At 41.9% G+C, this 26,341-nt stretch overlaps 1 protein-coding gene across 3 annotated transcripts; it reads right to left on the reverse strand.

Moving 5' to 3' along the window:
- Positions 1-361: 361 nt before the first annotated feature.
- On the reverse strand, positions 362-26,317 carry LOC115793177 (striatin). Of its 3 annotated transcripts, none has more exons than XM_030748029.1 (17): positions 25,976-26,317; positions 13,528-13,631; positions 11,234-11,307; positions 9,189-9,267; positions 8,000-8,170; positions 7,681-7,816; positions 7,427-7,589; positions 6,612-6,722; positions 4,538-4,681; positions 4,290-4,396; positions 3,494-3,669; positions 2,980-3,027; positions 2,754-2,875; positions 2,487-2,654; positions 2,229-2,369; positions 1,500-1,688; positions 362-1,219 (listed from the first exon to the last, which is right to left on the reverse strand). In XM_030748029.1, exons 1-17 carry the CDS (start codon positions 26,186-26,188, stop codon positions 1,050-1,052), a joined length of 2,316 nt encoding a protein of 771 aa, XP_030603889.1. In that variant the 5' UTR covers positions 26,189-26,317; the 3' UTR covers positions 362-1,049. The 3 variants fall into 3 exon arrangements, with proteins under 3 accessions (XP_030603889.1, XP_030603888.1, XP_030603890.1); XM_030748028.1 differs by having other exon boundaries at positions 4,290-4,426; positions 25,976-26,188; XM_030748030.1 differs by lacking the exon at positions 6,612-6,722 and having other exon boundaries at positions 4,290-4,426; positions 25,976-26,188.
- Positions 26,318-26,341: the final 24 nt, after the last annotated feature.

The raw sequence follows: 26,341 nt of genomic DNA on the forward strand, positions 1-26,341 counted from the left end.
AAAGTTGACATCTAGAACCAAGTTTGAATTGTAATTATATAACCAAGATGGTTTACTTTGGACACATATGTTGGTAATCTTACTTCTGAAGTGTACAATTACTTGAATCTAACAAACAGGCAATATATTTAATGGTCTTTATCACTCTACCAGCTTTGAAATGCACAAAACTGATTCCCCAACCACACTTATCAAAAAGGAGCACTCAAACTCACGCTGCACAGTAAATTTTAAGACTGAATATATATTTTGTTTATTATAAGCATTTGTAATTTTACATCCAATGTTAAAATCAACAACTCTGTGACAACCAGCTCCGATTCTCCGCTATCCCCCCCACCCCACCCCACCCCACCCCCGTTCCCCAAAAAACAAGCTTGTTAAAATAACGTTTTCAAGACCTTTTTAAAGCAAAGGCACATTTGTCAATATGTGTTTTTAAAAAGGAAAATAAAGGCAGGCCAGCAAGCAGAGTTAGTCTGGGAAGCAGAGAAGAGGAAGTGAGAGGCTTCCACGACAACTCCAGCGGGCCTCCGGTACCCAACGTTTCTGGAACACAACAACACAAAACCTGACTTGGAGTAAAGGGCCCGGACCTGGTTTGTCTCAGAGGGAAGGTCGAGGGCCTGAGGGATCTGGGGTGAGCGTGAAGCCACGAGGGCAGAAGAAGAAGACGGGGCTTGAAACCTCATTTCTCCACTTCACGCTCTAACACTTGTCCTGAGCCTCCTAGCTCAGGAGGTTAAGTTTTAGTCTGTCTGCAGGGGCGCAGTGGCCGGTCACACCCAGGCCTGCCTGGATGGTAGACGGGGGACCAGAGGGCAGTTCTCCTCCCAGCTGGCCTCCCTGCTGACCCTTTCTATGGACAGTCACAGCCCGTTTGAGGCTAGCAGCTACATAGTCTGCAAGTCCGACAGGAGATTAGCGGGCTGGGTGAGATGGGACTGGATCCCTGCCCGAAGATCCTTCCCCTGCTGTGTCGCCATTGGTCCCTGATCATGGGAAGATGAGTCAGAGAGCGGGGCTGTGGGGAGAGACGCAGCTCCGCGTCATACAAACACCTTGGCGAGAGCGTCTGCTCCGGCACTGGCAATGTAGCATTTTGACGGATGGAACGCCACATCGTGGATCGATTCCTCAGACTTTTTTCTGTGAGCTGTGAATTCCTGGATGCAGGTTTTACTCTCCAGGTTCCACAGACGGATAGAGCAGTCATGGCCTGTGGAGAAGATGATGAGTTACAAGAGATGCAGAACTGAACTCCTGTGAGTATGAACAGCTTTCTCATACAACCTGGAAAAAAGACTCATGTATTATACGTAACCCATAACGGTGTTATATTTTGGAATTCTGAAGACTTTATATTTTCTTCTAACTTCAGATTAAACATTTAAAAGTAAATTCAGTCAATATTCAGTTGTGCCAATTCACTGAATAAACCAGAAAAAAACAAGTTTTGCTAAATGAGACCTAGGATAGGGAGATTCAAAGATACTTACTGCCTGACATGAGATAAAGTCCATTAGGGTCCACAGCTAAGCTGGTGACAGCATCCAGATGGGCCACCATGGAGTGAATCAGCTTCCCACTGTTGTTGTCAAAGAACTTGATGTGTCTGTCCTCCTGCGCAGTGATGGTGATGGGAAGAGTGGGATGGCTGAGGACCTTATTGATGTGACTGGGAGTGCCTGTTGATAACAGATGAGCACAAACAGACTTTAAAACAGCAGCGATAAGCCTGCAGAATAACTAAAGGGACAACCAGTCCAAAAATAAATCACTTTTAGGAAAGCGTTCTTGGCATTAATTTTACAAACTTTTTTACAGGACAAAAGTGATTTAACTACAGCAACTGGATATTACACTTACACTTCTGTGGGCATTAGTTTTGTTGGGCTAGCTTGACACAGATCACACAAGTTTTTTGATTCTTAGTGGTGTAAAACTTAAATATACTAAACACTAATTTGATATCCATCTCCAGATCTTTCTAAAGATCACTGACAGTGAGGACAGAGGCAGCAGCAAAATTGTGTTTTTACTCCTTTCAGCCACCACTAGATGTTAGTAAAGAGCCTTTCTTCTGGCAAGTTTCTGTGGCCTTAAAGCTTCTTCAAAAACAGCTTCAAACCCTGAAAACTTTTACTTTAGCTTTTAAGTTTTTAGTTTCAGTCTCTAATCACACTGTGCTTCAGGACACTGCTAGTGGCACACAGCTCCAAACCTACCTGGCTCCAAATTGGACTCCAGACTGAGAACCAGCTGGCGGGTCTCCATGTTGAAGAGGCCAATCTCCCCGTTTGTGAAGGATGTGACCAGATGAGCTGGATCACTGCACACCAGGTCTACTGAGGAGGGAATTCCCAGCTCTGGCACAGGGGAAAAAACAAACAAACAAAAAAAAAAAACACACACACAAATGCTTATTTTAGCTGCTCAGTCGAAAAAACATTTGAAAAATGAGGCTATATGAATGAAGTCAGTACTTTTGTTTTCGTTGAATACCGCGAGGGCGGGTGAGGTGGTATTGGCGTCCCACAGTCTCACGGTCCCATCTGCAGAGCAGGAGAGGAGGCGCTGGTGTGCGCTGCTGTACACCAAACCCCAAACCGAGTCGGTGTGTCCGCTCAGGGCTCCCCGGAGCACAGACGGGTCTGTCACAGAAAAATAAATGAATAAATAAATGATAACTCCGCTCAGAATGATTTGATTGAAAATCCTCAAATTACAGCAAAACCCCAAAATGCTGTTACCGTATGAGTCGTAAGGGTCGATGTTGGGATTGGGGGTGTTCCAGCACTGAATGGTCCCGTCGACACCACCGCTGAAACACTGCTCCCCCGTACTGCTCATCGCCACACTCAGTACAGCACCCCTGTGGTTTAAAATCACGATTCTCATCTTTTAAACCAGCACTAACACAGAAAGTTTTATTTATCTCCTGAGTTTTTTTCTGTTTTTTTTTTTGTTTTTTTTTACCTGTGGGCCCTGAAGGTGTAGATCGGTTCCACATCTAAAGATGTACTTCTGCAAACAAATAATATGTATATTATTAGAACCAAATAGCACTTAATGAATGTCAGTGACTTGATTAAAATGACTGATGTTAAAAAACTGTAAATGCTATAATTTGCTGTTACACCACTGATCTGACATCATGCTGTTTTATTGTCTTAGTCACAATAGCCCTTCCCTTAATGACCTCAACTTCCTAAAATCCACATCACTACCAGACTGTGTGTGGGCTGCAGAGGTGTGACACGGCATAACGAGTGTCGTCAGCTCTTTATCACACATGGGATCGGTTTCCTGTGACTGTATCATGTGACACCACAGCAACAAAGACATACTCACTCAATACGGGGTTCCAGTCAAACAACTGAGCTTTTTTTTTTCTTGAATCAGCCTCTCTCTGCTGCAGCAGTACCGACTGTCTGTGTTATAATTATTAGAAAGATAAAATCAAGGAGGAGATGGTGTCTGAAATTCATACTTTTTGGCAGGAGCAGTCTTTTGGAGGTTCCACATCTTGAGTGTATGGTCCTCTGAAGCGGTGATCAGAACGGGCTCCACGGGGTGGAAGGTCAGCGCCCGAATCCCATCAAAATGACTCCGCAGAGTGAATTTGGGATTCCATGTTTTTCTCATGGCATCCTTGTTGTTTCCAATCTGAAGCGAGGACATCAGAGCTTAGTATCCAATCAGCAGAATGAGCAGATTTATGAAATATAATCAGCAGCTCAGACCTGAGCTACAGTCAGAAGTGCATTTTTATAGGTATGTGTTTATTAGCAGTATAAAATAAGAATTTCATGGTTTAAGAAAGAAGTGTAAGAGTCACTTATGCTTTATGCTATTAAAAGAACTTTTAATTACTCTTCATTAATGCTTGACATTTTTCTGTACTTTGATAAGCATCCTTTTTTGTGTAAAATCTGGTTGTTACAGTAAAATCAGCCTAAATTAAAAAACATGTTAAAACCATTTCTGGCATACTTTAGTAGCCATGTGACTTTGATATTACTGTTGTAAATGTGATCAAAAGAAAACAAAAACAAGACCCAATATCTTGATTACACTTTGATGGCTGCTTCTCTGACATAGTTGGTAAAAATAGCTGTTTGACATGTTTTTTTCTCCATGTGACTGAAAATTTTTGTTGCAGATCAGAGAAGGAAAGCAGGACGGCTGTTTTTCATAAGGATCCAAAGATAACATAACAGGAAGTAGTTTTCTCTCCAGAAGCGGTCCTATGGCTCGTTCAATAAATTCAGCGTGTTCCTACTCACATCATAAGCTAGACTGTCGGCCTCGTTGGCCACAGTGAGTCCAGCCAGCTCCCCCAGGCCCAGCTCACTCTCCATGGCCTCATCCGTGCTCATAATGAAAGGCTTCCCTGAGGTGGGCGGGAAGGTCAGCGAGTCAACTGAGAGCAGAACAAACAGTTAAATAAATACACAACCTTCATAACTCGGTAAGCAATTTTATCCAATCTGTTACGTGACTTCTACAGTCTGCTGGTATTTTTCTAGAGCACCTTCATCTGTTCGGTTTCCATCATGTTCATTGAACCGGGGTACGCTGGGCCGGGATTGAGGGGCAGGTGCAGGCTGGATGTGGGACAAGTCCTCTGCATCTCGAAGGTTAGCCAACATGTCGTGCAGCCTGAATCGGTTGGGCCCTGTTTAGCAAATCAGGTGAACGGTTAAAACACACACACACAGGAGTGGAAATATTTTAAATCAGAAAGGTGTGACTACAAGCTGAAAGAGAGAATGCAGATGAAGATGGAAGGAAGGCAGCACTGAAAAGGAAGAAAATAAATTAATAACTCCGAATGGAAAACGAAGAGAAGCCACCAGCAAAGTCCTTGTTAAATGAAAAATTAGAGAAGGTACTGAGGCAAAGGATGGGCTGTGTGGAGAGGATAACTTTAGATAGGGCTGCATTTTAAGGCAGGCAGAAATATTCCCAAATGCATATATAATGCTTATGTTTGACTGCAAGCATGTCCTCACAGAACTGAACCCGAATTATGTTTAAAGAAGTAGTTTGCAATTTTTAAAAGTCTTTTTCTGACAGATGCAACACTAAATATGAAATTACAGGCATCAGCTTAGCATACGGACCAAAAAGAAGGGAACTGGCTTAGCTCAGAGCAGCTGCCAGGGAACCTGCAGAGACCTGAGGAAGTCCCTCGGGACGTGTACAGCACACAAACATGGAAGTGGAATTTATCTTCTAATCAATTTGCCTTTATACTGGGTGTTAAATATGTAATATATTTTATATATGAGGTTTTAACTGACTGCCATGTGCTTGTCTGTTGACTTGGCAATCAGGCCAATGGGAATCAACAAGAAGGCAACAGCTAAAGCTAAATGTTATCCCTCTTTTGTTTCACCACATGTTCTGTAAGCAAATGCAGCCTGCTCAGACCAGATGGTCAATAATGAATATGCAGATATCTGTTTATATTAGTAAGACTACAAATGGCGAAAAAGCTCTGTTGACTCTTACCTGTTGTTTTCACATAATGGGACTCTGAAAGGATTAAACTAACAAAATGTAACAAGCTAATGCGTTAGCTTCAGAGGTGGATGTAGGTGGATTTCCTTACATTACCCTAGAGGAAGGGCAGCTGTTACATTGCTCATATCCAACAGATGGATAACAGAGAGGTATTGATCTTAAAATCAAATTCTCTGCCAGATAGAAATATTTATTTTTCCCCCCAAAATGTCAAACTACTCCTTAAAAAGTGCCAGATGATCTCCTCCACACAGCCACTGAAGTGATAAAGCACCAACACAGAACAGGAAAAGGAAAAAAAAGAAAAAAAAAAGACGGGAAAAAGCCAACTGTGAAAAGTGGTGTTACAGTCAAGAGCAGAAGAACGTGAAGCAAACTGAGTTGCTGATCTCATGATTCAATCACAACAAGAGGAAAGCAGAGCGTGGGTCTCAAATAATGCGAAATCTAAGAGCTCTCAGTGGCTGAATGAGTCTGAAGTGAGCTGTCATTCTGAGAGCTGTAGTATTCAGCTGAGTCACTTCACTGAGTCACTGGAAAAATCGTTTAATTGCTATCAATTTACAGCAGCGGCAAAATTACTCGTTACTGTTGTATCAACATAGCTGACAGATGAGCATAAAGATGGTGAGAATTATGTTATTATGACTGAGGAAGATACAGAAACAGATGACTGAGGATACTTTTGCTAGCCCAGATGGGACACAGATGGACTTATGGTCACGGCCAACTCATTAATCTGATATTTGACAATGTGGAGAAGATGATGATGAATATGATTATAAATACAAAAAAATTAAAATTGGACAAACATGCATCAAGCATTAAAATTTGTTTGGGTAGAAAAATGATGATGTATGTGCAGCCAGTCACCAGAAGACAGAAGAGACATCAGTATGAAAAGACAAGGAGAACAGACACGAAATAAAGAGCAGCCAGAGACGGAGATGAAAAAAAAAAAAAAAAAAGAAAGATATTTTTTGTGTTTTTGATTTTAGGCTTTTTGGCTTAGCTCAGGAAAAGTCAGGCTCTACAAAGAGAGGAGAGGGAGGGAGGCAGCAACACCTGACAGGACTTACTCTTCACCCCCTTTTTCCCCTTGCGCTCCTTTCTGTACTCTTCCTTGAGTTTGGTTATCAGGCCCGGGTCCACGTCCCAGGCCTCAGAAATTGGACCTTGCTCGTCCTTTTCTAAACAGGGGGAACAAAACCAGACCAAGAGGCTGTTGAGGAACCACCCTGGTCAAGGCCTGAGCAGCCTGGCAGGGCCATACTCTCCTGGAGGTTTCCCCCCAGGAGAGTAGAAGGTCTTTCGGGTCTGAGAAAAGCACCTTTAACAGTACATAACTGGGAGCAGCATTTCCAGGCATCTCTTTTAATCTGTCCAATATTTCTTTTCCAGTGTATGTGACAGTGGTGGGAGGGTTGTTAATGTCATGTGTGGAAATCTGACCAGAAAAAGCACCCCATATGGAGTCTTTGTAATAATCTGACTTTAGTGTACAGATGACTTGATACTAAGATGAGCAGTCAGATTTGAAGAAAACACCTCAGCATGACATTAAGCCCAGTTTTTGGTCTGGAGATCAGTGAAATACAATGGGAATCAGGTTGGGAACACACAGTGGAAAGGATCACAAACTATGGGTTAAACGTATAAACTCCCAGCGCCATGACTAATGACCACAGCATGATTTATGAATGACAAGTACTCCATGAACAGTCACCAAACTGAAAACTAGAAAAACAGAAAAATAACATTACAGCATAAAATAATTATCTTTACAATGAATCTTATATATATTGGACTTACACACAAAAAAGATACACATTTTGTTAACTACTGTAACTGTATCTGTAGCATCTAATAGGTAACAGTATCACGTGTGACTCACCCCAGTCTGTGCCGTCCCCGGTGCCTCTAGTCTCTGGCGAGGTGTCCATCTCGTCAGGACTGGACAGGAAGTCAAAGCCCTTCAGCGCCTCCTCTGTGTCGGGGTCCTCAGTGGTGTCCATACTGGCCGGCGATGCTGATGACGCAGGTTTCTTCCTCATGATCTGCAGGGAAAGCATTGCCATTATTAATAGCACAGCAACAACTTCTGCTAACATGTTTGAGCACAGGAGGTGGGGAGGGACGATTTCTTACCGTCCTTGATTCCACGTTAGTCCTGTCCTTCCCTTCGCTATCCTCTTCCTCGTCTTCATCACTGAACTCAGCAGCTGCATTCTCAATGAACTTGAAGGCTTCCAGTACAGCGCTGGTATCAGAGAGCTCAGTTTTCCTGTTGAGGGAGAATGATTCAAGCATTAACACACAGTTGGCACTAACAATACTGCTGCAATTTTCACATCAACTGCAAGCTTCTTGACTCTATTATCATAATAACTTTATTTGACTTTATTAGACTCATTTTGCAGTGATATACACAACAAGTGTTTAGACACCCTTAGAGGTGTGTGCTCACCCTCTGGTGCCCATGCCCTTTGCTGTTGTGTCTGTCCCGTTGACCAAAGGTTCGGTGCTCATGCGTTCACCTGTCCTTCCGGCTCCATCCCCGGCTAATCCTAGCAGTGCCCGGACTCGCTGGGACTTCACATCTAAGATGGTGTCTGTGTAGCCCACCTCCTGCAGGTACCTGGAACAAAGTAAGAGGATTTAAACATGGATGTATTTGGTTTCACCCAAGCCTTTAAGCAATATTTGTGTGGTACAGTGTTGAAAAAGACATTTTAAAGTCTTGTAATGATGCCAGAAAGATAAATTAGACTGCTGCATTATATTTACTGTCTTGACCTCAATATCATCGAAGATGAAAAAGCACTTCTCACTGTTAAAAATGTCCTCTGGCAGCGGTCTAGTTAACAGTATCAGCACAATGAGCTACTCATCAGATATTACACCTACTCTGTAGGGACGCAGAAGAAGCTTTAGCAATTTGGGTGAGCGACTGGCTGAAAGGGAGGGGTGTTTTAGCACATTATTGATCTGTCCCTTGACACGGACTTGTGAATAAATTGGCTGCATCATCAAGCGGCATGTTGGGGCAGATGATGTGCGAGGCTGCCTGATGGTGTCTACGATAAAGGCTGGAGCCTGGTTTATTTACGACTGACTGTAGAGTAGGATGACATGATAATCACACTCCTGAGCTTGTTGGGTTTACCAGAGGAAAGAAAACACACAGAGCAAGTAATGATGGCTGCTGCCCATGTGAGGGAGCTCTTTCCCACACTTTTCTGGCCCATAGCAAGTACATACACAGACACAAGTGACAACTGTTTCAGAGAAATGTAACTAGAGGCTCTAATGTATATATATAAGATTTGATTCATACCAGTGCTTTTATCAGTTCTTTAAAGATATTACGCCTTTCTTTTTCTGCTGTGTTAGAAGCAGCAGAAAAAGGTGTGCATGTGACTCAGGGAAAAGCTGTCATGAGTTTGACATAACCGCTCTGCAATGTGCAACTGCCAGGAAAAAAAAGTGCCTTCAGCAATGATTAGGCAATTAATAAGATTGGAAGCACACGATTCCAGTGGATTAAACATTTTAGTTCAACAGAAAACCCTGATTTCAGTACAGTTAATTTTAGCGAGTTGAGTAGGTTTCTAGGTTGAAGACGGTTGTCTTGAGTGAAAAGCGCGTGCACTCACTGTCTGAGGAGCTGACGGCCTTGTTTCCAGGACAGCTGATTGTTGAGTGATCCAGAAGTCTCGTTCTCATTGGCCTCATCTGGAGGAGACGAGAAGGACACAAATCAGGGCAGCACAAACAGACATTATTTCCACTCTGTAAACACAACCAAGACATTCCTGTATCACAGCATCCTGGCAACCACACACACACACACACATACACACAGTTCCTTTCAGTCCATAGACAGTAAAATGCACTTAAAGAGAAAAGGGTACTGTTTCGCTTTGAATTGTTCCAGTGACTTTCGCAGCAATCGTTAAAGGGAAAACAATTTTTAATAAACTCACTTTAAAAACCAGCCTTAATCCAAATATTTACATCCAACTAGGTCATTATTACCTTAACTCATATTTTTATTCATGTTACAAACTCTATTTTAATGCTGCTTTGACTTTTTTTTTTTTTTTTTTAAACTCGCTTATCAGCAGCTTTTCCCTTGATATTACAGCAAAACATCTGATGTTTAATGACGAATTCTGACAGTCGAAATTGCTCGTCTCTGCGCCACCCGTATCCCATGACACACTACAAAGATCAACAACGTGTGTTGGTGCTTCCAGCATCCAGCACGACACACACTGTGTCTCTCTATGACAAACAATGAAGGGATTCAAAGTGAGCTTTGATACTTAAAGTCAACAGTCCGTTCGCGAGTCAGCTGGGAATTTTGCATGGAGCAGAGAGACGTGTTAATGAGGTTTAGATTGGGTGGGAGAGTGTGTGTATTTATGTGTGTTGCAGGGTTGAATTGGCAGGGCAGCGAGGGTGCCTTAAAAACTGGGTCATGTCTAATTCAAGAGGGTGATGAGCGAGCAGGTGTGCCACCATACCAGCAACACCTTCCACTTCTCATCTCCCCCCCACCCCACCCCTTCCACACCCCCATCAACCAACACCTCTCCCCTTCACCTCCCCTCATTCATCAACACTTCAAGGGCTCGGGTGCTTTGAACAGCCCTCATGAATAGAGATGAGGAAAGAGGAGAGGAAATATCCCAATCTGACTTAACGATGGCAGCAGACTCAAACATGAGAGGCCAATTAAACTACAATAATATAACAAGAAGCAGGTAGAGTGCAGATTTCAGAGTGATACTGCTGTTAAACAAGGTACTGTGATGAAAGGAGGAACGCTAGAGTGAGAATGTTGACTGATGAACAGCATCAGGGATTCATTTGTGTGAATGTGTCTAATCTACAGTAATTCTGGTGGGATTTACTCATGCAAAGAGATCTGGTTGCATTTCCCCAATTTTGTTAGCTATACGCTGCAAAGCATGAAGCTCACGTTCCAATAACAATAACAACCATGTAGCTGCTTTGCCGTTCTTTTGGATTGCTCTTCATCAGCAGGTTGAATTATAAATGCTTGGATTTCCATATTTCTAAGCTCTTAAGGACCTCTCATCTACATTAGCTGAGAGGGACTTGAACCCCTTACTTTAACACTAGTGGCTTTCATAGTGTGGACTTTTTTTGTTTTGATTGTTCATATGTTGTGCCCACAGCATTAAAAAAAAAATTGGCTGCAGTTACCAGTTATATTCATCATTGCTTACAAGCAGATTAACATTAAATGAAAGAAAAGGAGTACATTCTCACAGCTGTGAGGCTACAGAAAGGTAATACTTGTTCTGTTTAAAAAATTCATTACTGATTTACTGTTTAAGCTCTGCGTTTCTAGAAATCTCTCTTTCCAGAAACAATGTCACGGTCACTCTGAATAACCCAGAGCTCACTGTCAACACCTTTCTCAGGAACGTCTTTCTATGAACTGTTGAATGCTCTCACAGAAAATATCTGTACTCTATTAACAGCAACAAAAGGGTACTCTTTCACTATTTAGGAAACTGTGAAGAAATCCATCAAATCAAACAAGATTCAACATGAACGCAGCCTTCGCATGTGGAACCACCCTGTCACCAGAGGTATGTGAACTCAACAATCACAGTCATTCAGTGTGCAGAGGTGGAGCTGGACGTTTGTGTCTCCATAGACTTACCTGAGTCGTAGCTTGGAGGCTTCATGTCACCTTGGTTTAACTCTGTCCCATATTTTAACTTGTGGTACTTGGCTCTAAAAGTAAAAGAAAAGGGACGCAGACAAATAAGCAAACAGGATTGATCAGAAAGGCCGAGAAAAAGCTATTTAAAAAACTCATTATGCACAATATTTGCATAATAAGCTCCCAAAGTCGCCCCAGCCGCAACTTGCTCTACTTCTCAGATTGGTTAGCTTGAACAACAAACTTAAAGTAGAAAATGTGAGATGGTATGCACCGAATCCCTAAATTCAAATAAAATGTTTGTCTGTTCAGAGATGATTTTTTTTTTTTTTTTTTTTTAAATCAGAAAAATAAGAGAACAAAAACAACAACAACAACAACAAAAACAGTGAACAATCATTTTTCTATTAATAAGAAATTAAGTGACTAATTTTTTCAGCTGTGGGGGGATAATACATGCAAACTGACGTGATACACTTTTACTCTCGAGGCCTTTAAGCTGCACATGTTAAAATTTTACTTAATTTGCTTGACATTATCATTTTAGGACAGAAATCAGAAAGCATTAATGTAGTTTACAGTGATGATATTATGGTTCCAGCTGCTTCAGCCTTTGCAATACCGACGTGTGACGTGGCTTCACACCCCTCCACAACAGCGGTAAAGAGTCGATACGTGGAGAGAGCTCTCACACCTTTCACTCAACACACTCCTGTGATGCATCACAGGAGAGCAGTGTGAAGCAACCCCCCCATCAAAATCAAATTCATTTTAAATTCGGTACATCCCACATTCAGACAGCCATTTCTGATATTGCTTTCAGAGACCCTCGGAGACATGACCGGTTGCTTAGCAACCAGGGAAAGTGGTAGTAATTCTGGGTTAAGTGTTGCTCCAGAGGCAGCGTCTGTAGTGATCTCACTGGAGAAAAGTAGACAAATACACGCTACAAACAGCCAGGAGATGATTTGGAGCTTAACAAACCCAGAATGATGCTCCTCACAGAGAGAGCATGTAGGCAAAATTTAACTAACCTCTGAGCTGACTGCAGGAACGATAAAGTGCTAACCCATTTTGACACCTGTCTAACTCAATTGTGTTAAGGCCCTCATTAGCCTCCACAGCCTCCCTGCTCCCAGATCTAATTATGATACCTGCAGCCAGCCATTTCATTTGCTACCTATCCCAGTTTTCAATTTCTTATGCTTAACCTTTACTTATCCAGAGAGGCCTGCCTCTCCTCAGCAATGCTTTGCATTAAGAGATCTCCAAACTTCAGCTCACAGGTTTCAAACACAATCAGAGCCTTCAATTGTGAACCACAGAGCAGTTTCTTACATCCTGCGTGGTTGCTGAGACAGTGACCCGAGTTCCTGGCTACACCAAGAATGTACTAAATCTCACCTACAAAACCCTGAGGCCTATTTGTTCAGTTTAAAAAGGGTTAGTGCTTCAGGTTCCACTTGGATAATATGCTTGATGGCTTAGAGACACTTTAATAGAGACGTGTAGTCATCACTAACATATCTCCGTTCCAGGGTGCAGCCATGTGTCAAAGAGGAAGGGAAATGCAAAGTGCTGTCACCACCACTACTACAGGGACCTTTCGTCTCTGAAAGAAAGTGCCAACAATGACCTCGCCTCGGGTGGAGAGACGAGTCCTCTTTCTCCTTTCCAATTCTGTCCTCCTGCTGAGGACGGTGCATTCATGAGCATCTGACAGCAAACAACGCCTTCATGCCAACACTTGCTTTCAACCGGAGACATAACACCAGCTGGACTCGAGGGAATTTCTCCGGCGCTCCGCTTCTGCTGACACCAGCTGAGAAACCAGACTGGGATACAAAATAAGAGGAAATTGGGCCTTCTTTTAAAAACACTACTCTCTGGGCACCAGTTTAGCTCAGCGGTTGAGCAGGTGACCACACAGCATATGGCTGAAAAGCAGTGGCTCGGGTTCGAGCCCAACCTGTTGGGCCTTCCCCTGCTCTCTCTCCCTTCTTTCCTGTTTGCTTTTCACTGCTGCACTATCAGATAAAGGCAAAAAAATCTCACCCCCCCACCAAAAAAAACCCCAAACCAAATTTTTAAAAACACTACTCTTTACCAACAACATCCTGAATGTTGCTTTGTTGACCAGTGAGAATCTTACGCCACCCTGGTATCCTTTTAAATATTTCACAGAAACAGGAACTTATTTTAGGGACAAAACACTGCATTTGTTGGAGACTAACTGAGGTATGCGTGTGTCATGGGTGGCCTGAAGCAGCAGTGGGTGGCGGGGCACTCACCTCTCTTGCTTCAGTGCGTACTCAAGCATTTTGATCCTCCTGACAAGGTCTTTCTTCAAGTTCTCCTGGCCTTTCCTTTCGCCCTGCAGGAAGGCGATTTGGGCCTGAAAACACAAAAATAGTATTGTCAGGAAAGAGCTAAGAGATTTACAGTGGCTGCTTTTATAAATAGAGTAGATGTCTCCAAGGTTTAGGCATTTTAGATATTAGTTAGCTGGCAACAAAGAGTCAACGTCAAAGACAAGCTCCATGAGGCAACATCTGAAAACAACTTCTTTTGTCAAGACTAAAATAGGATGATGTCAAATCAATATGTGTGGCATGATGGGAAATACAAAGCCAATCTGTACTATTCTATTTTAATCTAACCTCCTCACTCCCCCACGCGCCAACCGTCCCCCTCCTTCTGCACGCCGCTGTCTCTCTTCACTAACAGGCAGCAGCTGTTGACGCACTCGGTCTGAGTCAGCGTTACATTACATTGCTGGGTACCACACACACGCGGCATGTGTGCACGCATACATACTCGCAATGAGAGTGGTAGAGGGAAGCACACAGTGCAGCATACAGTACCATCAGCTGCAGCACATGAATCAAACAGAGCAGGTCAGACAGCGAGCAAAACGCATCTCAGAGCACAGACACAGAAAATACGATCCAGTGTGAAGTATTTTGCTTTGTAAAGAAATTAAAAAGAATAGAGGTTAAATTATTCTCTACTGTTATACTTCATGGATAAAGGCCACTGAACCTACTTTAATTAGTTTCGAGCAGGGCTGCCTTGTACTTTGTTCCTATTATGTTGTTTTTCAGCCATAAAGGCAAAGCTGGTATTGTTTTCAGCTTGTGAGTGCACTTTTGTCCTCATAGCAATATAGGGTCCTAGTGACGCGTACTGTAGCAGGAAGCACCACAGAGCTCATTCAGAGGACTTTGGGAGGTTTTTACACGTCTGTCTGTGGACAAATTCTTTGACTGACGCAAGATACAGTCACAAAATAATAGAGGTTTAATTAAGACAAAAATGAAAATCAAACTGGGAGATTAATTCAATCCAACCCATGAGTAAAGACTGCCAGATGAGCCACTTGACACCCATGTCTGACAACCTTTTTATTATCCCACTGTGTCATCATCTGGTGTATAAATACAATATTTTTCAAGAAAATAAGGTGGTTAGATTGGGGTTATGTCTCGTGTAATTGCATCACAAGATGGTCTCTAGTCTCCATTATTAGATTTACCCCCCGTCTTTTTTATGTGGTTTTAACAAACTCCATTATTATGAGGCTGGAGAGTAAACGCACATTTTTAAACACGGGAAAAAGGCTGGAAAAAGTCACAGTTTCTGTGAAAAGTAGAGTTATTTTCCCACAGAAATAGACAATTAAAGTCTGAACTCGGGTTTTACCAAATATATACAGGTGCTTCCTTCTGGCTTTGTATTTTTTTTTTTTTAAAGATTTTTTTTTTTTTTTTAATGGGTTTATTGGACAGTTGTTGCAGTGGAGAGAGACAGGAAAGCCGGAGGAGAGATGGGGAAGACACGCAGTAAATGGTGACAGGACGCAAACCTGCGCCAACTGCTCCACCACGCGGGATACATGGTCGCCTGATCACGTCCTGAGCCACCCTGGCACCCAGCAATTATATTTTTTCATATATTTTCACTCATAATAAAAATGTCACTGTTCTTTACAGCTTGAAGATCAATGTTTTGGTTAAGAGTGTACTACATCCTTATAAATATGTCTCACTTTATATAGTTACAGGAGGCAAGTAAAAGCTAAACCAAACCAAACCAGCACAGTCCATCCAGCATTGCGAGGTTACAGCAAGCCTCCCAAATGACTTAAAAGCAGCCAATGTGTGTAAAGCCTGTGCTGTTTACAGAGAAGATGATAAGAATGCTGCTGCTTCCTTTTCAGTACTATAAAATTGCTGTAGAATCAATCTCAGTTGCTACATGATCACAAGGAAAACAATAAGCACAAGAAGTGGATTTAAATGCCTCTGTGTAGCTAGGAGAAGATGACAGAAATAACTAGAGATCAATGTTCAAAATCAACACAAACTCTCAAACACCATCATAAAGGTCGATGAGCTGCAAGGAGAAGGATGGAGAACAGGAGCCCAATCCAAACTGCTCCTGTGTTCAACTTCAAAAAGAAGACTCAAATTCTCTTTTAATCCTCAAGCTAGCATGTTATGGGAATGAATATTGACTTGATTCCCGGCATTTCACTCTACATGCAGAGGATGGTGCGAGTTTGAGTGGGCTGGATCACAGTTTCACATGGATAGCAAGTAGGGCTGCTGCTGCTGCCTGCAACAATGAGTCATGACAGCACTTCAATCTGCCTCGAAATTATGAGCATTTTCTTCATCTCTCCATAACCAGTCATCTGCAGATGAACTCCTCAAAACCTGCCTGCTGTAGCACCAGTGCAATTACGCCTTAAGAGTATTTGTCCTCCGTCTGACAGTGCAAACAGTATTGAGTTCAGCTAGGACCAGTCTCATGATAACAGTGTACACATGCTTTGCTTCTCAGAGGTGTGTAAGCAGAGCACTTACACCGCTCTACCCATTATATCTATACAGTCTCCAGTTCCTTATTCAGCTTGTTTTATGTGCAGTGATCGATAGCTTCATCTACAGTAATGTATCTGGGACTGACAACATTAACAACTGTTATTTATCCTTGATCCAGCATGAGTGTTAACACACAAAACAAGAAAAAATAGCAGCTTCAAAAACGGCTAGTGGACCTATTAAAACTTTACTTATTTTATATACTGTTACAATGATGGATGCTCACATCCAGCATGGCTAAATCCGATAATGATGAGGCTAGTCCATCGTTACCCCTACCACTCCTCTTCACAGAGAAGAGGAGATCCTCACTATGGTCATTTGGCTGTGAACAAAGAAGCCCCGCCCCCACCTGTGCTTGTCTGACTCAAAAGGTTTACTTGCCACTCTGGAGAAGAGTATTCAACAAGCTTTGAAGTCTGACCAGATATGTTTTTGGTTGTGAGGAAAAGTTAAATTTGCCTGCCTTAAGAAACAGGATACAGTTTCTTTATTTGCAGCATCAACAGTTCGGTCTCGCTAATTCACAGGGGGTTCTTCTGTCAACTGAAAACAGCACGAAGCCAGATTTTCGGCTAGGCTCACGCTCAAAGACGAGGCTGCCCAATCTACAAAGGATACTGTTGAGGAGTCAGAACTGCAAGCTTTAAGTAACATTATATCACTGAAATGTCTGTCTTGTATTGATGTTCAGCTGAATGTCTTGTGAATAAAGTTCCATTAGAGAAAATGGCCACATTTACTACTCACCTAAGGTGCTCTATAACTCTGCTAACTCTTCTAAACTGTTTAAAGTTTCAAAAGCAGATTTAAGAGGTACTGCACAGGAATGATATACAGACACTTTGAGAATAACATTTTACTTGATACGTTAGCTTCGATATGCCCTGGCAGCAGACGTTTTCCACATCAGTCCACATTTCAGTGCTTGTATAGACACTGTTTACCAATTAAAGTGTGCAATATTTTCTCAGCAGTGTAACCTTTCATGGTATCGATGCTCATGTCCACACTCATCAACCCAATCAGATTCATGCTGAGAAGTGGGCATTTCCCTTTACAACAACTGGAGGAAGCGGGGCCACAAAGCAGTGGAGTACTGTTTGTGGAAAACCAGGTAAGAGGGCAGCAAATTAGAAGAAAGTAATCTTAAAGGAAGGTTCACTGTAAGATAAGTAAGGATTATTTTTGAACTGTCAATCATTTAAAGCTACTCTAGTAGAGCCCAAGAATAAAAATATGGAGCTGCACATGAACAGAACAGGCCACTTTAAACATAATGAAAATGTTCCTGATAAGAGTAAAATAATAGAGGGCAGATGAACAGAGAAAATGACAACAAAGCCTAAATCAGTCACAAAAGAACTAGTAAGCCTTTCATTTACCAGATGAAAAATTTTGATTTGTCCTTGCCAGTGGACTGAAAATAAGGTTTGTAGGTATAAAAAAAAGAGGAAAAGAGTGGTGTCAATGATGACTTATTAATAAATGGATTGTGCACTGTAACGCAGATATCGTTCTGGGATGGGAAGGAATAGGAGGTGAGAGAAAGGGTATAAATAAGGTATTAGGAAACTACTGCATAAGGAAAATGATCACTGTTTGGATTGGGGCAGCCTGTCTGGCTCTTAAAATAAATTACTCTGCCTAAACTGGCTCCAATCCAAATATCAGTAGTGATCACTGCCTCAGGGCACTGAAACTGTGTAGTGAATAAAAGGGCCCACTTACAACTTCATTAGGCTAATTTTGGAGTCATTTCCCATTTAATAGCCCTTATACCCAGCTGAATGTGGTCTTTTTTGCTAACACAAAAAGTAAATTACAATTAAAATGTGTCACGATTTCTTCAACAGAGAAAATCAACTCAATTGTTTCCACAACGGCAGTAAAGGCAAGCCCACTCAGCGAAGCCCTATCAGATCCAAATGATGACAAAGTGTAAAAACAACTTGAAAGGATGTTATTTAAGTCCAGCTCGATTCACTGTCTAATTTATCCACTGTAGGTGAAACTGTACATCTGTGCTGCTTGAGATAGCGAATGTCCATTCACTTCTTTATCCACATGAAGCACCGGCCCAGGGACCCCTGGCGTCCTGCCGTGATAGAGATAGAGAAGAGTGCAGCTCTGTGAATCTCTGGCTCGCCATCTCTCCTCCATCAAACATTAACCTTGGGAGGAATGCAATGAGTCAACTCTGGCCATAAAGAGACACAGGAAGCATTTAATTCCCAGCCTCACACTGACTGCATTATTGCGCTGCTGGATAAGGGCTCCTTAGTGTGTCTGAGCAAGAGACATGTAGAATGGGGCATCCATCTAGAGCGCTGGGCTTTTCAGAGACAGGAAAAGGAGGCAGAAGAGATAGGCTAACGCTAGGCTAGGGAGGAAATTGAACAACAGCTACTAACCTCTAAATTCTGGTAAGCCACACTGGTGAGATGGTTGGCTAGAATAAATATCTTCTGCTTTTATCAATATAAAATCCACTCTCAGTTTAATTAGTAAAATAAGGAAACATGTGCAGATAGCAGCTTTCAGTGATGCTTATAATATGAAAAAAAATATCTAAGATATAAGTCTGCTTTATTCAGTTAAAAAGAGATGCTGATTTTATAAACTTGCAGTACCACTTAGTTTGATGTCAGTCAAATGTGGTTGCATTTACGAGTGTCATGCTTCTTTATTTCTAGTCTCACCGCACTTGCCTGACACTGACAAGAGTTAGTGAGATTATTTAACCACACATTGTTGGCAGCAAATGAAAGACAACAGAAGCCAAAGGAAAACAATTTCATCAAATGTCTTCTTCCTCCTTTCAACTTCATTTTCAGTCGGTGAATGTATGATGACTGCAAACCACTAAATATAATTACAGAAGACTTTAAAGTCTGCGATTTGTGAACGCCAGACGCGTTTTCTTCCAGACTCGTTCTGCGTCATAGTCAAAGACATCCGCAAAACAATGAGTCCATTTAATCTTCACAGAGTGAACACTGTGAAAAATCTTGCAGCAGGGCTGAGCTCACCGTTCGAAAAAAGAAATTTGCCGGATGCCCGTGCAACTTTGGAGTATCCACACGCAAACATGAGCTGGACTTTCAGCCGCAGACTAAGGGGAAAAAAAGGGGGTTTTGTTGTTTGCATTTAAAATGCAAACAACTTTTCTTTCAGGGAACACCAGATTTACTCTCACCGTTACCACAAACCAGAGAGCACCGTGATGGCCGGCCTGATAACTAGCCAAGTACATTCCACGGATGCCATCACAAAAGCAGCAAAAGGGGGAAAAAAAAAAAAAAGGAGTAAAAGAACAGAAGCAAGACGGAGGAGCTAGGGACTACAGCAAATTAAACATGAGCTCACTTGAAAAAGGATAAATCTTTAGTATCTGTGTCCACTAGCAATACACAAGTCTTCATTTTAAATGGATAATCAGAAAACGTATATTCGAGTGTAAAACTCTAGAAATCCAAATACTAAAAAAAAAAAAAAAAAAAAAAAAAAAAAGCATGTTTATCAAATCCTCAATAACAATTAATTTAATATTAAATAACAATACTGACAATATTGCAATACATTTTCTTAAAGAAATCTACGTTTTTAAGCCCTTAATACGACACTGAATTATTTGGTACCCTTTCACTGTAATGCCAAGTATAAAGGTCATAGTCATTATTACAATGCGTTTTTTGTGCCATCTTGGCAAACTCAAAAGAACCCAAAGCTCAGTATTGCAGTGACAGGAAAAAAAATCATAAAAATCAACAGTGCCATAGCCACAGCAAACTCACTGCTCACTGATCTGCAACATTGTCCACCACTGTCTAATACACCCAAGGACAGCAACCACAGCTCAGATGTAAGGCAACATTTCTAAAGGTATACAAAAATATGTTGTCTTACAGTACAAAACACTCTGCTGCACTGATAAATTAAGGCTGAGTTGCGCTGAATGATCCCTTTACTGTCCTAAATGCTAACTCCAGTTTCACAACCTTTTAGCTTCCTCCTCTGCTCAACATGCCAGAGGTAACTGAAGTGTTTGCATTATGACAGCTCTTTCCACACCCGCTCAGTTCCAGGCAGAGAGTACCTTTGAAAAGGCTGCAAACAAACTGCATGTACTTCAAATTCAGACATCATGTGCATGAGTACAGACTCAAAAACCCTCTGACGGGCAGATTTCTGCTTACTGATTTGGAATATCTCATGCCTCCCACCTTTTATAAAAACACCCAGAAATCAAAAGAAAAATCATTAAACTGCCAGAGGCTGCTTGAAGTCAAAAACACATCGTTTTCACTTCAGCTTCATTTTACACTTAAACCATCACCAATCTCATGTCAAGCTGACACCACAGTGCTACCTCACGGGGGGATGCAAACACAGGCATTTTTTTGTTCGGCTTCTTGAGGACAAGGGTGCTGCATCCCATGTCGCTGCATTAATATTACATAAGCCTCACGGTGCACATGCACACATGGACACACGCAGGCAAAAAAGCATTTTTTCCAACATCAGCATTTTCTCTGACAAATAGGTCGTATGGCTGTAAGGTGTGGTCTCCGTGGAACGGTATCAAAAACAGCAACTTAACAAGAATGAAGAGCATGATGATGCATAAAGTCAGCGATGGGCAAGTTTAAGACAGTAAAATGCTGAAGGAAAAGACGCAAGAAAGCTTGTGGCATCGAAAAGCCCGGTCAGCGTTGTCTCTGTTTTCGGCATGACTCTGGTTTAAAGCTAGTTAGACACAATTCTGAGTTTAACTTTTAGCTTTATGTCATTTCTTTGAGAAGCATGCTTCCACAGAGGAGCAGAAATAATCCTCGATACTGGGCTGAGCTGCAAATACATTCCTGACGCTACTTAAATGATACGAAATGAAAGGCATACTGGGACAGGCAATATTCCTGTTTTTCCAAATATAAAAAAAGGAGAAAAGGTCTTAACCTGTACACAGAGTTTAATGTCAAAAGGAAATAACTGAATAAAAACGGAATAAAAGCCCAACTGAATAACTGCTTAAACCAAGCCATGTTGCTGATATGAGTATAAGTATAAAGGAAAAATACTACTCTAATTACTTTTGAAGACAGGAAGGGAAGCATTTTTTCCAAAAAAGAAAAAGGGAAAACAGCAAACCAGATGACATCACATCGTCACCACATTACACAAAGACAACAGCAATCTGATCTGGTGAGTACACCAATTTACAACTCTGACAGACTGCTAACCTCAAATTTACAGTAAAACCAAAGGAGGCGGGCGGCTTTGTGGTACAACCGGGCAGCTGTCCCGTGCACCCACATAGGCAGATGAAGGCTGGAAGCGTGAATGGAGGAAGAAGAGGGGAATTAACAAGCCGATAGCACAGAGAAGGTCTCTGGTGTAAGTCCAACGGTGAGGGTGGACCAAAGCTCAGTTGGCCAGGCTTTAGTTAATAAACACAGGTCCCTTTGGGCTATTTCACAGGAAAAACACAATCCCTTTTAAACTACTTATTATACTACAAGTGAATATTTCATGAGGTGCAACAGCTGCTTCCTCAGTCTGTCTTAAATGTGTGCACAGTTTTTCTTTGGGAGCCTAAAATTCCTCTGCCAGTTTCAGAAGGCGAGGATATTGAGAAACCAGTACTTATACTACCATATTCTTGGAAGGAAGCACGTACTTTTTGTACTTTCCCACTCAGAGGAGCACACTGAAAGGGCAAAAATAGCTTCAGCTTGGGGGCGGCCATAGTATCGACTCAGGAATGACGGTGACTCCCATTTCTGAATTTTTGAATGCCACTGCATGTGCGTTGTGTGCATTTGTGCACGGTTCAGTCCTTTTTGCTGCGCCATGGAGTTAAATATGCCCCCGGTTTTGCCATTAGTAAAAGTAAACACAACATCACAGTAATAAGTCATCAACCAGAGGCAGGGTAATTCTAGGCTGCTGCCGTCCACATGGGGAGAAGTAATCAAATAGCATGAGACACATAATAATCTTGTTCATGGTAAAAGTCTTTGCTGCAGAAATATGAGAGATGCTTCTATCCAGTGAAGATAAGTGAGTCCACGTTTCAGTCTGCACCTACATGAAGCCATCTTACACCCTGTGTCACCTTCAACCTTCTCCTGGTGTCAAATTATGGCTGCTGACAAATACTTCTGGCAAGGAGATACTCCATCGAGCAGGGATTTCCCCATAACTGGAGAGCTGAGGGAGCACAGTGGATGGCCTGTACAGGATGTCATTTGATTCCATTTCTATCATTATAACTGAAAAAGATCAGCACTAATCAGTACAGTGGGGTGATGAGAGTTAAATATATATTACAAATTAGATTTTTTTTTTTCTCCACCAATGAAACACCAAAAACAAACAATACATGAACTGGAAAATGCCACTAAACTAAACATAGACCATAGCAAATAGGCAAACCCCTCCTCTAGTTTCAGTGCCAACATAAAGCTACTCTGACCGATCCAGTGGCAAGTCGAATGATTGTTCAGGCATTCAACCGGAAAGTAATCCACAGCCACTCTGATAATGAAAAAAAAAAAAGGAGCTGAAAGAGACCACGGGTTAATTAAACAACAGAAAAAAGAAAATCAATCAACTCTGTGGTATATAATATCAATACACTCTTTACATTGACAGACAAAATCCATGGCTCCTATTCACATTGTTTATTGTCAACTACATCTGCTCGTAACATCCACTTACAACGACCCAGAAATACGCTTTTAATAAGCTTTTATAACTAAGAGATCAACCCTTGCTGGAACAGGATTAACAGGAAAAATAGGAAAATTGGGGGAGCCACTACAGCTGACCTGGTTGATGCAGCATCTCAGGCTGATTACTGTGTGTCATTTCCCCTCACTTTCTTGTTTACACTACATCTATATGTACATTAGATTATTAGACAGTATCCAAATATTTATAGGCTATGACAAGTTTCACCTTATCATATTCCTATAGTTGATAGTGTGGATTTTGTGGTATGCAGCCAATTCAAAAAGTGCATTACGCTCACAAACACCTTAGCAAAGTACTTCCTAATTTAGCTATCATTAGATTTAACTGCTAAAATAACCCTTTGACATAATGGAAAATAATGTTTTCAGAGGTGTTTTGCTACATTTCCATATTGCTGTGCTGCCTGTTTCCACTTCAGTGGTCGCAGTTTTCAGCATATGTCGCTTGAGCTCTATCGCCGTACATTTGAAGAATTTACATTGGAAAAAGTGGTGGGAATTGTTTCCAGCCATTTAGCCTGGTTTAAACGGCTGTTAGCTGCGGCTCGACACGTGACTGTTGTTCTCATCAATTATCAAATGTGTGGATTTGCTGTATTTCTGTTATACATGTAAAATTACAAACTGAGCATCTTTGGGAATTTTTACCGCTGCTCCGGCAATAAGAAAGGTGAAAAGGTGGAAAATGGAAAAAAAGAAGAAAAAAAAATCACTAGTTAAAAGGATTTATTATGTTAAAAAAATGAAATAATTACTATCCACAAGCCTAGTGTTACTGCCAAGATAAGACAGTACAGAATAACTGGAGTTGTAACCTATGACCACCAGCTCAGCAAATCACCTAGTCTGAGTCAATGCACCTCTTACCAATGATTGCTTAGCTGGAGTCAGACCATGAGTGCATGATGTAGAAACTGCACAGCAGCAGGAAAGGCTGGGTACAGCAGTAGTTTCTGTACAGCTCCAGTAAAGAGGAGTGGCTCTGAGCATGACCTAACAGGCTGGCTGGACAACATTCCTACAAGCCCTGGGTTTGTCTTCCTCCCAAACAGTGACATAAAACAGCTCCAACTGTTTGCCATTCATTGACTACACAACCAGCAATAAAAAAATAAAAAAAATCCTGAGGAGAGAATTTACTGGGTGGTGAAATCGCTGCAAGTACAACCTTGTTAAAACTTGTAAGATATCATATCAGATTTGAGTCTCTAAAAGAGAGTGTGGAGACGAGATGATGAACACTATGAGAAGTATGTCGCAGAAGGATGAGGTGGAGAAAAAAGAATGTACTGATGTGCAGATGCTGCATGGTTTCTTCCATCAAGGCTCTAGGTCCACAAGAGCCTTTTCATTATTCATACGTGTCTATTTATGTTCATTTAAATGGCTTGTTATCCTTTCTTCCTCACTGTGCTCCTTCTGCTGACAATTAACCCGCCAAACCCTCTCTATTGGAAAAAGTAATGTATGTCTTTGGAATAAGTATGTGTTCTTCAAGGGCACAGCAAGGTTACATCCCATGTGGAAGATTTTCAATATGTGAGTCCTCACTTATCATCCAATGTAGTGAAATACTACCACTGAAATATATTAAGGTTAGCAGTCATGAGAATTAACTCAAATACATCCTGTGCTACAGGGATCCGAGTACAAACACGACAAAACCAAAAGTTGTAAATTGTCTGCTGCAGATCAAATGATGTTCAACGGATTACCCAGCCTGGCATTTGGTACAACAAAAAACAAGAACTCAAACTGAGCGCGCACATTTTGCCGCCACAATTAAACCACCTAAAAAGCTTTGTAGCAGCCTCTCCGTGCCTCACCACAGTCACTGCACCGTCTTCACTGATAAGCTTGCTTCATGACAGCACACAGGAAGCCCAATACCTCAGCCAGACTCAAAGCGCCGCATGATGCTGATGACTCAAAACCCTATTACACTGATGAGGGTATGTCACCGGTTTAGAAACAATACAGTGTCTCCCTATCCTCTCTTTGTTAGCCGAGGTCAGTAAATCCAGGGAACTTCCTGCTGCAAAACCACACAAGTTGAGGCAGGTCAAAATACTGGAAAGAAAGACATCTTTTAAACATTAAGTATGGTGACAAAAGTACATCTGGAACAAGCTGCCCCCTCATCTCCTAGATATAACTCTTAGTTCTATCCACAGACCAAAAAAAACACAGTTTAAATAAGGCTTCATGCTTTCAGTAAAGACAACATAGGTGAACTTAATCACCTGCATATACACTGAGAAAATTCAAATTCTAGTCGGATTGGAAACATTAAGAAAATGATGAATTTTGTCAGACATTAACTCCTCTTTTAAGCAAACCAAACATTAAACATCCATGGATGGATGTTTAATGTTGGATGGATCAGGTTTGCAAAATTTCATGGGAGAAAAACTTGCTTTGCTCCTAAAGTAAAATATAACAAAGTAACAAAGCAACAAGGTAAACCGGGAGTAACAGATGATTGTAGAGGTCCATATAAACCACTACAAAAGACAAACCGGGTAGTATTTTTAAATTCAGTCTTCAGGAGTGGCTTTAACATGGCAGCTAGCTTACAATAAGATTCGTAAACAAGACACACTGGCTCCACTCGCTCCTGTGTGGTGTGTGCTGTCTGTCAGCACCGGCAGCTCCCGAAAGATCAGAGCACATAAGAAGGCTGCTACCATCCCTCCACATCATTCTTTTTTTTTAATGGGAATAAAACCCGGTTAAAACAAACGCAGGGTGCTATAGATTTAGCTGGAAATAGTAGGTAGCCACAGTTTGCTATTTTGCTAATAAATCTAGCTATTACTTTGGTTTTAATTGGACGCCTCAAGCGTGTTTTTTAAACTTTAAAAGCAGGAGGCAAGTTTGGTGGTGTTAGCCACATTAAAGAGGTCGCAAACAGTCGTCGTGCAGCAGGCTCGGAAGGGCGCTGCAGCTCGTTTAGCTCCGAAGCTACAGCTAACAAGCTAACCCTATAAGCAGAACAATCAAACACACAAACTCAACACGAGTGACTAGAAAAGGCCAGCCTCGGTGGCGCCACTAATATGTTGTCGTGTACAGATAAAACACAGCGTTTTTACCTGTAATTCGGCCCGTTCTACTTCCCATTGTGCCCTTTCTACTTCGAAACGGGCCCATTCGTGCTGCAGGAAGTGCAAGATCCCCGGGATACTGTACTGCGCCCTAGCCGCCTCCCCAGCGTCGCCATCAGGCAGCGGTCCTTTTCCACCGCCGGGTAAAATAGAGTTGTTATTATTGTTGAAGAACACACCGGGCCCCGCCTGTTCATCCATGGCCGGGCTCGGTGGAAAGGTTGGCCCGTTGTCTTGCTGACTCGAAGTGCTATATAACCAACGGAAGGGTAAAAACCTATCGACGGCGGTCCGTCTGCTCGGCTCGGGGGAATGAACTCACTTTCTGACAGCTAGCTGTCACTGGATGACGTC

The sequence above is a fragment of the Archocentrus centrarchus genome, chromosome 15 (assembly GCF_007364275.1).
Source record: "Archocentrus centrarchus isolate MPI-CPG fArcCen1 chromosome 15, fArcCen1, whole genome shotgun sequence".
NCBI classification, from domain to species: Eukaryota; Metazoa; Chordata; class Actinopteri; order Cichliformes; family Cichlidae; genus Archocentrus; species Archocentrus centrarchus.

What these genes read in the sequence shown, in the direction of transcription:
- LOC115793177 (XM_030748028.1), bottom strand. Translation starts at nt 26,188, where the DNA reads ATGGATGAACAGGCGGGGCCCGGTGTGTTCTTCAACAATAATAACAAC. An exon ending in GGGGAAAAAGGGGGTGAAGA is followed by an intron (nt 4,682 to 6,611) that starts GTAAGTCCTGTC and finishes TTTGCTAAACAG; the next exon opens with GGCCCAACCGATTCAGGCTG. An exon ending in TACACCTTCAGGGCCCACAG is followed by an intron (nt 2,876 to 2,979) that starts GTAAAAAAAAAC and finishes TTTAAACCACAG; the next exon opens with GGGTGCTGTACTGAGTGTGG.